This window comes from Antennarius striatus, chromosome 13 (assembly GCF_040054535.1).
Source record: "Antennarius striatus isolate MH-2024 chromosome 13, ASM4005453v1, whole genome shotgun sequence".
NCBI lineage: Eukaryota > Metazoa > Chordata > Actinopteri > Lophiiformes > Antennariidae > Antennarius > Antennarius striatus.
Genome location: NC_090788.1, coordinates 20,622,654 through 20,635,642, shown reverse-complemented (window position 1 = coordinate 20,635,642; position 12,989 = coordinate 20,622,654). Strand labels below are relative to the sequence as shown.

General features: G+C 40.2%; 1 protein-coding gene across 1 annotated transcript; it reads left to right on the top strand.

Moving 5' to 3' along the window:
* The first annotated feature begins 3,285 nt into the window (after positions 1-3,285).
* On the top strand, positions 3,286-8,057 carry LOC137606300 (solute carrier family 22 member 4-like). Its single transcript, XM_068331504.1, has 10 exons — positions 3,286-3,675; positions 3,778-3,881; positions 5,173-5,327; positions 5,454-5,625; positions 5,762-5,888; positions 6,054-6,142; positions 6,263-6,477; positions 6,738-6,920; positions 7,066-7,201; positions 7,524-8,057. Exons 1-10 carry the CDS (start codon positions 3,286-3,288, stop codon positions 7,609-7,611), a joined length of 1,659 nt encoding a protein of 552 aa, XP_068187605.1. The 3' UTR covers positions 7,612-8,057.
* The last annotated feature ends 4,932 nt before the right edge of the window (positions 8,058-12,989 follow it).

The window sequence follows — 12,989 nt, the reverse complement described above, 5'->3', positions numbered from 1 at the left end:
TTTAGTGATTTTAAGATTGCCATAATGTTTACCTGCAGAGGCCTTTATCTCTGGAATGAGAACTAGGGCAAAAAGTCTTTAGCACAAGGTTTGAATGTAAAGCACTCTATCTGGAATTTTATTATTTCTGTCAGTGTTTCCTTATTTCCTCTCCAGACATGCAAACTGAAAGTCATACATTTACTGTGAGATTATATGAAGCAGCGCTGCAGAGTAAAGGGTTAATAAAGGTTCTGTGGTGTGTACAGGGTCATCATGAGCAGACAGTGGGTGGTGCAAAACGAGGAGGAACTTGTAACTGAGTAACTTAAGTGTGGCTCAGGTGACTCACATCAAATCAAATTATTTTTTTAAAGTCATCGCTGATTATTCTAGCGGTGATAATAAGTTGTTGTTCTTGAAATGAAATGGCGAATGAAGGCATCATAAATGAAATAAGGTTGCTGTTCCCACAAAAGACGGCAATAAAAGTTATAAATCTTGTCGTATGAACATAATAACCAATTAAAGATATGTTTAAATGTAATACAGCTACCTACAAAAGTCAAAAAGTAATGAAGCCAAACAGGGTCCAAGTTCAACCCATTACAACAATAGACTTCAATGGCATCAACATGTCTACCTCAAAGTAGCCCAATCTTGCAATTCTCAAAAAAGTGGAAGAAAATTTCTGAATCCATTCTTTTATGCGGATGCATAAATAGTAATTCTGATTCTGATTCTACCAAACCCAACACCTTGAGCCCCACCGTGCAATTAAACAACACTCTTTACATTTCCCATCTTTGTTCTGCTTCTCCTTCCATTAACATCATCATGCTTTTACTTATAATTTACCAACCTTCCTAGGAGGTGAGTCCTCTCCTTTATTTACCACCTCACCATTCACTTATTCCTTGTGTGCCATGACTCCAGACACCTACTGTACTTTGTAAGTTGTCTTAACTCTTTGCTTTGACTGCCACTTCCAGTGATTTTAGTTTCTGCGTCCTCCTGTGGATTCTGTTTGCTTTTCTTGACTGTTTTATGATCTCTTTATCATTTTCAGTTTCATTGAAATGGTGATATCTTCAGGCATCCCAGAATCCACTTGAGTAATCTGCATTTGGGTCATGTGATTCGTTGTTGTTTACGTGTTTCAAATCCTTCACACATGATCTCCTCGGTGGAGTTAATCAACTCTTTGCTTGTTATTGGCTTGATAGCATAACTATGAAAAAGCATGGTGGATGGAGGGTCGAACATCTCCCCAGGTCCTTCAGTCAGGCCCAAGGATGAACAGTTGCTGCCCCTGGGAGGCAAATGTTAAACTGATAAACAGAATCGGACGCTCACTGAAGCCCCTTTCCTCCTGTCGTCACGACGAGCAGGAATGGGAACCAGGAGACAATCATCCATACTTTAATCAAAAGAAAATCAAGGCAACACAAGCAAAGCAAAAACAACCTGGCAAGGAAAAAAAGAATAATCCGGCTGATAAAGCCTCAGATTTATCAATCTGATCCAGGTGTGGAGACAAGTGACAGGTGTGGAGACCAGGCTCCGCCCGTAAATTCAGCCCCACCTCCTGCTATGCCCCAGCACAGTAGATCAACACCGAACCGTGACATCTGTCTGACAGAAAAACAAAGACAGTATTATTTTATTAATATCAATTCATTCCTCTATCTATAAGTCAACTTTTCATCGACTGATCATCAGCTTCTCTTGACTAATAGGACTGAACTAAGGAGGATTTACTCAGCATGGACGGCTATTTTTTCGCAGGAGAACATCCTCACAAGACTTTATTATCACACATCTGCTGTGGTTAAAATCTTTTTTTTTTTTTAATTTATTGAACAGGTTTGTTAATCATTTGTTAATCATTTATTGTATGTGAGCCTTAATCCCAACTGGTCAGCAGTGTTCCAGCCGACATTTATGTATAAGTGCATTTTAATTAATTTTATTTTACGTGAAAACTCACTTTTCTTGATGTTTTCTGCAATTTAAAACATATCACCAGACCTTTTAAAGTGAAATTGTGTTTGCAATGAGTCAGTTCCACATTTAAACAGAAGGATAATCTACCAAACAGCTTATCTTATCCGTATACAAATAAATCAAAGGCTCAAAGTCTTAATTCTGTTGTGAATATTTAGCTGCTAATTATCTACCACTCTTTGGTCATGTAGTTGCACAAACACATCAGCTCTACACAAGCACACGTTGTTCCGTTCTGTGCAGACTCTGCGCCAACTGATCAATTATTAGTAATCTGAGTTATTAATTGTAGAACTTAATGATGGAATGTTACTGTAATTTATTTGGTGTCCCCAAAGATAAGACCCCTGACCCGATGATGCATCGACCACCTTTACCCACATTGTAAACATCAATGATGGTTTTGCTGAAAAGAAAGTAGTGATTAAAGGATACTGATAGTGCATGACCTATGGACACACTTTTGCATGTCCCAGTTTTGTCCCAAGATATACTGTAAATATGGTCATTCTTAATGTTAATGGTACCATACACAAATGGTTATAATAAAAGATTTAGAAAAGTAGAAACACCAAAGTATAATATTACTGTATAGTGTTGCATTCAAATGTAACTGAAGTGACAAAATAAATTCATCAAAAGTGTATTTCGGTAATTTTCGTTGGCTAAATTCCAACAGTAACTACAGGCGTATAATGAGGACATTTATCCCACAGTGTAAATGTGAAGCCAGGCTCACAGATTATCCTAATACAATTCAAGAACTACATAAAGTGTAATGACATCTTGCTTGTACACTGTGGCTCATAAATATTCCAATGATTTAGAGTGCTTCTTAGCAACATTTAGAGTACATGCACGTGAAGGTCTTTGGGGGTATTTAATAGTGTGGAATGTGCTTTAGACCACACTTTGACCACAGTGGTGAGGGGGTGGGTGTATAGATTGTTCACTCTCAAGCTTTATGTAATTTTCTTTGAGTAAATTATGTCACTTATAGATCTCTCAATTGCTGATATCAGTTAAGTTACTTCTCTGTCTCTTAATATACTCAGACATGATGAATCTAGCTGTAAGAAACTTCTAAGAAAACAAAAGGAGATTGAATTCTTTCTCTGGAATTAAAACTGAACTTTTTCCACTGTGACTCCATCCCACCAAGGGACCAGTTCAATCTGTCCCACAGAGAGCTCAACCCTAAAACTCTGAGGACTTGAAAAGGGAACCCATATTTCACAGTCAAAGATTTCACTGGATTTTTCTTTCTTCTTCTTCAAGATCTTTTGTTTTTCTACAAAAATGGGAGACTATGATGAAGAAACTGCATTTTTAGGACAGACAGGTCCCTATTTCTGGACCACTTTTTTCCTCCTTAACACAGTTTTTGTGTCAACTGGATTCAATGGACTTTACATGGTCTTTGTTGGGGCAGTGCCAAAGCACCACTGTCTTATCCCAGACTCTAACTTAACTGAGGACTGGAGAAATGCCATAATTCCCATCACACGAGTGAACGGTGAGGAGGTGCAGAGCAAGTGCAGCAGATATAGACTGGATGTGGTGAGAAATCTCTCTGCAGCAGGATACGTCCCCGGTCGGGATGTCAACCTCACCAGCCTGGAGCAGGAACGCTGTCTAGATGGATGGAACTACAGTAAAGAGATCTACCAGTCCAACATTGTCACAGAGGTTAGTATGAATGGTTATGAAAATTTGAATTCAAAAGGTTTTGTAATGTCTATTTTAATGTGCATAATACCCCCTTTTTCATATATGTATATATATATATAGTGGGATCTTGTTTGCGATAACCAGTGGAAAGTTCCCTTTGCTTCCTCAACTCTCTTCGTGGGGTATCTCTTTGGTTCCCTCATCTCCGGCCAGTTTTCCGACAGGTATGTCAGTCTTTGCTGAATGTTGTTCAATGTTTGCTTTTAAATGTAGAAATTGATCAACCTAATGAGGAGTTTTCTGTAGTGAATGTAATCGGAGCACAGGACAGATAAGCTCTTGGCTCCATCTGCTGTTGAAGCTGAAGAATCTTTACTTTCTGGTTTACCCACTACTTTGACAGGAATTGTTTCTTAAACAGTCAATCCTTTCTGTTTCCGATAAATGTTCTAGAATGAAACAAAATTAAACCAAGAGAGTAGTAAAAAACAGATTGCCCATATCTGTGTAACATAATGATGGATGATGATATATATGCTCAAGATTATCATCTGGTAGTTTTGCTCAACTAATGAAATTTGAAATTCAAATTCTCCTCACAGTTGTTTTTATAATTCAGCTATATCTCTTGCTTTTTTTGTTTGTTTTTGTGCGTCTTGCCCATGGATAAAACTCAAGTTAGCTTGTTCAAAGACGCAGGACATTCAGTGGGGACTATTTTATCACTAATTCCTGTGACATTAAAAAATTTTTTAGAGTTAAGAGTACTTGGTGGGTTAGCGCCGACAGACATGTCTGTTGTGTGTCTTTGTTGTGTAGCTGGATCATAGCTGAGCAGGGGTCTGCACAGCAGTGTGGAGATGGTGTGTGTTCAACTGCTCACATCTTTACAGCTGTGAAAACCCTCTGGTTGATGGTTGGGAATGCAGGATCATGTTACAGCTTTTTAATCACGTGTCACATGATTTTAAAGATGGGAGTGATAGTATATTGTCTGTATATATACGTATATATAATATATTTGTGTAAATATATAACTTTTTTTGGTATATTTGTAAAATGTCTATTTATATTGGTCTATTTTTAATCTACTTCTATTTTTCCTGCTGTTTTTCTTTCTAATACTTCACGTTTTTCTTTGCACAGAGCTGATCAGTGCCACCAGTGTTCAGTCAGTTTTGCTTCCATAACTTATCATGAGCAAAACTTGAAGAAACTGCACTTTGAAAACTATGAAAATATGTTGGATTACAAAAAGTCACTTGATCAGAAGACAAAAGTCACCACATTGGATCTCAAGTGAAACTGCTTTACAGTGCTGCCTCTCAACTTGATTTTGAATAAATGATTTAAACAAATTAAAAAGAATTAAACCCATGATACCTGAACAAACATTCAATATTTGCTTCTTCTCTGCTGGTGCAGATCTGTAGATGTTGCTTGATGAGCTCTTATCATTCAGTGCAGGCTTTCCTGAAACAGTCAGTCACTGGTTTGTGATTGTTTTCCACTCAGGTTTGGGAGGAAGAAGGCTGTTTTCTTCTCTCTGGCGGCCCAGTGTGTCTCCGTTCTGCTTCAGTCATTCTCTCAATCATGGAAGATGTTCTGCATCATGTACCTCTTTGTTGGAGCTTCCCAAATTTCTATGTACATTTCTGCATTTGTACTAGGTAACCAAACCTCATTCTATGTTTTTAAGACTTTTTATAATTTTAATTTGGCTTTTTAAGTCTAGTTTATCATTTTTGGTCAGATACTTATCACTAAACACATGTATATAACTTTATCTTGAATAGGAACAGAGTTGTTAAGTAAAACTATGCGAGTGATCTTTGCAACTCTCGGAGCTTTTCTCTACTACTGCATCGGGTACATGACACTACCCTGGATTGCATATTTCATCAGAGAATGGAGGACTTTTCTTGCCGTTCTGTCCATGACCTCTGTGGTCTACATCCCATTGTGGTGGTATGTTGACATGAAATCACTTTTCAAGTTGTATTTTGTGCATGACTATATTCATCTTTCCCAGACGCACTCATGACCTAGTGGGTGTGACGATACACACTTATTTTGTTATGGTTAACCCAATGTGATTGTGTAGGTTCATACCAGAGTCTCCTCGCTGGCTCGTCACTCAGGGACGGGTGGAGGAGGCCGAGATCATAGTGAGACATGCTGCAAGGAAAAATAAAGTCACCGCCCCACCCATCATTTTCACAGGATCTTTGGTAAGGTTTGGTTTTTGTATGACCATAATTATAGAGATGAATAGGATTTTGTTTCCAAAACCCTTTCACACCTGCATCAAATATTTTCTGGCTAAACTGAAACGTTTCTGTTTGGAATTCTGGGCTGAGTCTCCACATGAAATCAGTCTTGGTTTTACCCCACAGGCAATCTCTCCAAATAGGAAATATACAATGGTTGATATCATGAAATCCAACAACATCAGATGCATCACACTGATGTGTCTGCTTTTATGGTGAGTGTCTTCTTGTGTGTATGAAAGAACAAATTGACTCACTAGAACAAACTAGCGCAAAAAAATATGTCACAATGACAAAAATGCTCCTTTTATCTAAATTTGGTTTTATTTTTTTAGGATGGCTATTAACATTGGGTATTTTGGATTGTCCCTGAACACCTCCAACCTTAGCGGCAACCCCTTCATGAACTGTTTTCTGTCAGCTATTTCTGAGGTCCCTGCTTATATTATTTCAACTTGGCTGCTAAAGAAATGCCCAAGAAGGGTATTACTGACTGTGTTCCTGATCATTGGAGGGGGGGTTCTTCCTCTCATCCAGTTCATCCCTAAAAGTAAGTCCTGTTATTTAAACTACAACGTGACCACATCAAGTGCATTTCATTTACATTTAAATAAATATGTACAGTATGTTGTGCTGTATTTTGGGAATAAATTTGGTTAGGAAATTCTGATTGCATTTGATCAAAATTATACATAATGATTTTTTTCACTAGTAATAATATTTTCTTCTCCATGACTGCTTCATTTTTCTTCACCAGCACTGAAGTCCTTTCATAACTTAATCCAAATAGCTTCTATTTTTCCTCCTCAGCGCTCCACTATGTGGCTCTTGCACTGGAAATGACCGGGAAGTTTGGCTTCACCATGGCTTTCGGTGTCGTCTACGTCTACACTGCTGAGATTTACCCCACTGTGCTGAGGAACGTTGGCATGGGAATGTGCTCATCTGCTGCACGTATTGGCAGTATCACAGCTCCTTATGTCATCTATTTAGGTAGATAATGTAAAGGACATTGGTTATTCAGTGCATATTACCTGTGTATAAATATATTCTCTAAAAGAAAAATCCTCATTGATACATAGATGAATATTGTGAGTGTTTGAATTTCCAAAGTAGAATTTGTTTCCTTTATTTCTAGGGACTTATAATAAGGTTCTGCCTTATGTCGTCATGGGAAGTATCACACTCGCCTCTTCCGTGGTGAACTACTTCCTTCCAGAGACCCTCAATAGAGATCTTCCTGAAACTGTGGAGCAGATGCAAGATTGTCAGCCGTAGGTCCATTTAATTCAGATTACAGTATTTTTCATAATCATCAGCACTGAATTCAACAAGATGATGTTGCTACCTCAGTTATATGAACACATCCTTGAAAGAACATCACAGGAAAAAAAAAATTCTTTGGATTCTGTATTCTATCGATATCCTATTCTGTTTTTCTGCCTGCATGTTTTGCTGTGAATATCTTCAGAAACATAATATATCATGATAGAAAGATGACTAGTTTTCACTGGGCAGAGCAAACTGAAAGAAATTAATTGTTTCTGTGGTATCTGTTTCTTGTATTCTATATTTTTTTATGGGTTTACTTTGCAGGTTATGCTCTGGACCAAAAAGGAGGAAACTGATAATAAATGGAGGAAGAAGCGACTCTCCCCTACAAGAGAACAAATCGGAGATTTAAACATGATGTCTTTAATGCAGAGAGCGGGACATACCTCGTCATTTCTTGAAAGATAAAAATTCAAATCTGGAAAATTAAATCCAAAACATTCACAGTGGATTCCTCAAGTCATCTGTCAAAAACTGTTGGGTTTTTCTTTTTTTTAAATAAACATTTTTGTTTGTTTTTTTATTTTTTTTTACTGACTAGATACTTGCTAATTCAACTTTTCTCCAGAAAGGTTGGGAAAAAATGCCATATTTTTGATATTTTTTATGATATTAAAATGTTTCTTATGTCTGTCACACAAGAAATGTTAAAAGAACAATGAAACATGCTTATAAACATCCAAATTTGACGTCCTCTTTTAATTAAAAATAAAGGTCTGTGTTATCATGGTCTGAAAAGCACCCGACACCCATTGTCTTCACCAACTAAACTACTTTAAACTGCGTGTTTTGCTTCCGTTGTTCCATGAGGTGAATGGTTGGGATCCGTGGTGCACTTCACAGCGGTACACACTAGGTGGCAGTAGAGTTAATTAAGCCTCTCATCCAACAACCCAACCTAGATGTAAGTGCTCTTTTGAATTACAGGCCTATCCCCAAGCTTCCCTTTTTGTCTAAGGATGTGGAGAAAATTGTCGCCAGACATATAAATTTATTCTTACAGGATAACAACCTGTTTGAGGAATTTCAGTTCAGTTTCAGAAACAAAGCAAAGAAACTGCACTTTGAAAAAATAAGGCCTCTGGCCTCTGACAGAGGTCTCCTCTCCATCTTAGTTTTTTTAGACCTCAGTGCTGACCTTGATACAGTCGACCATAACATTCTTCTGAAGCAGCTAGAGAATGTTGTGGTTATCAATGGACAAGCTTTAAATTGTTTTCACTCTTATTTATCAGATAGTTTCCCATTGGTTCATATAAATAATCACTCATCAGAATATCATAAGTTACACTATGGTGTACTTTTTCCAAAGGTCCGTTCTCGGACCAATATTATTAAACATGCATGCTGCTGCTGGGTAACCTCGTTACAAAGCATAACATTTCCTCTCATTGTTATGCTGACGATACCCAGACTTACTTATCTTTCAAACCTGACAATACTCACGAGCTAGTTAAATTACAAATGTGTCTAAATGAGATCAGATCAGATAAAAATATCTCCAAGACAGCATTTTTCCATTCATGAAATATTGCTAAAATTAGAAATTTTGTACATTTTGCATGTACACTGACTAAAACTGGGAGTAGAGAGCACAGCACACCAGTCCTGGCAGCTTCACACTGGCTACCAATAAAATTCAGAATTTAAAATTCTCCTGATTGCTTATAAAACTCTTCGCATCCAGGTTCCTTTTGACGTTGAAGAGCTTTTTGTACCTTATTATCCTCTTAATGCCCTTTTCTCTGAGGATTTGGGAATTTTGGTTACCCAGTAAGTCTCTAAAAATAGATCAGGAGGTAGAAGTTTTCATTGCAGAGCTCCATCACTATGTAACTGTCTTCCTGCTGCAGCAAGGAGGGCAGACATCATTAGTTGATTTAAGGCTAGATTAAAAACATTCTTATTTCATACAGTTTACAGTCAGGAACAACCCATTAACAGTACAGATGCAATAGACCCAGACTGCTGAAGGACTTTGTTCTCTCCTGTTCGCGGGAGTCCACTTAGGGGCAGTCTGGAGCTTCTTGTCCTTTACCTTCCTTTGTACTTCCACCCAGAAAGAAACCTCTACCCACTGCACAAGCCATAAGAATACAGATATTTGTTTGTTAGGAAGATGCAGTCTAGAGAGAGAAGTGCAGAGAGTGCTTCTTGTCGTCATTGTTGCTGCATGTTGTATATTTACGGTACAATGTTTCTGTTACCAGTAGCCACAAGAGGACACAAGCCAGTGTCTTATTGTGCCGGTCCCAAGCCCGGATAAATACAGAGGGTTGCATCAGGAAGGGCATTCGGCGTAAAACTTTTGCCAAATCAAAGATGTGAATCAAACCTATGACTTCCATACCGGATTGGTCGAGGCCCGGGTTAACAACGACCGCCATCGGCGCTGTTGACCTACAGGGCGCCGGTGGAAATTGGATTACTGTTGGTCGAAGAAAGAGAGGAGGAAAGTGCGTTCGCTCGAATAAAGAGAATAGGAACACCAAGAGTATAGGACTGAGAGTAGGGACGTTGAATGTTGGAACTATGACAGGAAAAGGTAGAGAGCTGGTTGACGTGATGCAGAGAAGGAAGGTAGACATACTATGTGTACAGGAGACCAGGTGGAAAGGTAGCAAGGCTAGAAGTTTAGGAGCAGGGTTCATGTTGTTCTATCATGGTGTAGATGGGAAGAGAAATGGAGGAGGAGTTATCTTGAAGGAGGAGTTTGTTGGGAATGTCCTGGAGGTAAAAAGAGTGTCAGATAGAGTGATGAGTCTGAAGCTAGAAATAGAAGGTGTGATGTTCAATGTTGTTAGTGGGTATGCTCCACAGGTAGGATGTGAGCTGGAGGAGAAGGAGAAATTTTGGTCGGACTTTGATGAAGTGATGCAGAGCATGCCTAGAAGTGAGAGAGTTGTCATTGGAGCAGACTTCAATGGACATGTTGGTGCAGGAAACAGAGGTGATGAGGAGGTGATGGGCAGGTTTGGTATCCAGGAGAGGAACGCAGAAGGACAGATGGTAGTTGACTTTGCAAAAAGGATGGAAATGGCTGTAGTGAATACTTTCTTCCAGAAGAGGCAGGAACATAGAGTGACCTATAAGAGTGGTGGTAGGAGCACACAGGTAGACTACATCTGGTGTAGATGGTGTAACCTGAAGGAGATCAGTGACTGTAAAGTAGTGGTAGGTGAGAGTGTAGCCAAACAGCATAGGATGGTGGTGTGTAGGATGACTCTGGTGGTGAGGAAGATGAAGAGGGCAAAGGCAGAGCAGAAGACGAAATGGTGGAAGCTGAAAAAGGAAGAGTGTTGCATGACTTTTAGGAAGGAGTTAAGACAGGCTCTGGGTGGTCAGGAGGTGCTTCCAGATGACTGGACAACTACAGCTAATGTGATCAGGGAGACAGGTAGGAGAGTACTTGGTGTGTCATCTGGAAGGAAAGTAGATAAGGAGACTTGGTGGTGGAATGAGGAGGTACAGGAGTGCATACAGAGAAAGAGGTTAGCTAAGAAGAAGTGGGACACTGAGAGGACTGAGGAGAGTAGACAGGAGTACAGGGAGATGCAGCGTAAGGTGAAGGTAGAGGTAGCAAAGGCCAAACAAGAAGCTTATGATGACTTGTATGTTAGGTTGGACAGTAAGGAGGGAGAGACTGATCTATACAGGTTGGCAAGACAGAGAGACAGAGATGGGAAGGACGTGCAGCAGGTTAGGGTGATTAAGGATAGGGATGGAAGTCTATTGACAGGTGCCAGTAGTGTGATGGGAAGATGGAAAGAGTACTTTGAAGAGTTGATGAACGTGGAAAATGAGAGGGAACAAAGACTAGAAGAGGTGACTGTTGTGGACCAGGATGTAGCAAAGATTAGTCAGGATGAGGTGAGGAGGGCATTGAAGAGGATGAAGAGTGGAAAGGCAGTTGGTCCTGATGATATACCTGTAGAGGTTTGGAAGTGTCTAGGAGAGGTGGCAGTAGAGTTTCTGACTGGGTTGTTCAACAGGATCTTAGATAGTGAGAAGATGCCTGAGGAATGGAGGAGAAGTGTGCTGGTGCCCATTTTTAAGAACAAGGGAGATGTGCAGAGTTGTGGCAACTACAGAGGAATAAAGCTGATGAGCCATACAATGAAGTTATGGGAGAGAGTAGTGGAAGCTAGACTAAGGGCAGAAGTGAACATTTGTGAGCAGCAGTATGGTTTCATGCCAAAACAGAGTACTACAGATGCAGTATTTGCGTTGAGGATGTTGATAGAGAAGTACAGAGAAGGCCAGAGGGAGCTGCATTGTGTTTTTGTAGATCTGGAGAAAGCTGATGACAGGGTGCCCAGAGAGGAACTGTGGTATTGTATGAGGAAGTCTGGAGTGGCAGAGAAGTATGTTAGAGCGGTGCAGGACATGTATGAGGACTGTAAGACAGTGGTGAGGTGTGTGTAGGTGTGACAGAGGAGTTCAAGGTGGAGGTGGGACTGCATCAGGGATCAGCTCTGAGCCCCTTCTTGTTGCTATGGTGATGGACAGGCTGACAGACGAGGTTAGACAGGAATCTCCATGGACTATGATGTTTGCAGATGACATTGTGATCTGCAGTGAGAGCAGGGAACAGGTGGAGGAGAAGCTAGAGAGGTGGAGGTTTGTCCTGGAAAGGAGAGGAATGAAGGTTAGCCGCAGTAAGACAGAGTACATGTGTGTGAATGAGAGGGACCCAAGTGGAAGAGTGAGGTTACAGGGAGAAGAGATCAAGAAGGTGGAGGATTTGAAGTACTTAGGGTCAACAGTCCAGAGCAATGGAGAGTGTGGAAAAGAGGTGAAGAAGCGTGTCCAGGCAGGATGGAACGGGTGGAGGAAAGTGTCAGGTGTGATGTGTGATAGAAGAGTTTCAGCTAAAATGAAGGGAAAGGTGTACAAAACTGTGGTGAGACCAGCGATGTTGTTTGGTCTAGAGACAGTGTCACTGAGGAAAAGACAGGAGACAGAGCTGGAGGTAGCAGAGATGAAGATGCTGAGGTTCTCTCTGGGAGTGACCAGGATGGATAGGATCAGGAATGAGTATATCAGAGGGACAGCACATGTTAGAGGTTCTGGAGATAAAGTCAGAGAGGCCAGACTGAGATGGTTTGGACATGTCCAGAGGAGAGATAGTGAATATGTTGGTAGAAGGATGCTGAGTTTTGAACTGGCAGGCAGGAGGCCTAGAGGAAGACCAAAGAGGAGGTTTATGGATGTAATGAGGGAAGACATGAAGGTAGTTGGTGTGAGAGAAGAGGATTCAAAGGACAGGGCTAGATGGAGGAAATTGATTCGCTGTGGCGACCCCTGAAGGGAAAAGCCGAAAGGAAAAGAAGAAGTTTCTGTTACCAGTTTAACTCAATTTCAGTAACAACACTCACTATAGCTGCAAAGACAGAATCACACAATTCAAAAGCATTTGGTAGGATACTATAAAAGCAAGTAAAATGATTTTCTATGAGAATTTCCTGCTACATAGAATTATACCATATACCATAGTTCTCAGACTGTGTGCACTGTCCTTCAATTCACATGGGTATGAATGGTTACGTGCAGTGGCATATGTCCCTTCTATAGTAATGTAGGAAAATATGGTGTCAAAAAACATGTTTGGATCATCTTCATGTATTTATGTTGTTGGTGGTGTGAGTTTGTTGGTGTCACGGTTCTGTGTTTGTGTTGCTATGCTGGAGTGGGCCAGGGGGCGGGGCTGAGCCTGTGGGCGGATCCTTG

What these genes read in the sequence shown, in the direction of transcription:
- LOC137606300 (XM_068331504.1), top strand. Translation starts at nt 3,286, where the DNA reads ATGGGAGACTATGATGAAGAAACTGCATTTTTAGGACAGACAGGTCCC. An exon ending in CATTTCTGCATTTGTACTAG is followed by an intron (nt 5,328 to 5,453) that starts GTAACCAAACCT and finishes TATCTTGAATAG; the next exon opens with GAACAGAGTTGTTAAGTAAA. An exon ending in CATCCAGTTCATCCCTAAAA is followed by an intron (nt 6,478 to 6,737) that starts GTAAGTCCTGTT and finishes TTTCCTCCTCAG; the next exon opens with CGCTCCACTATGTGGCTCTT.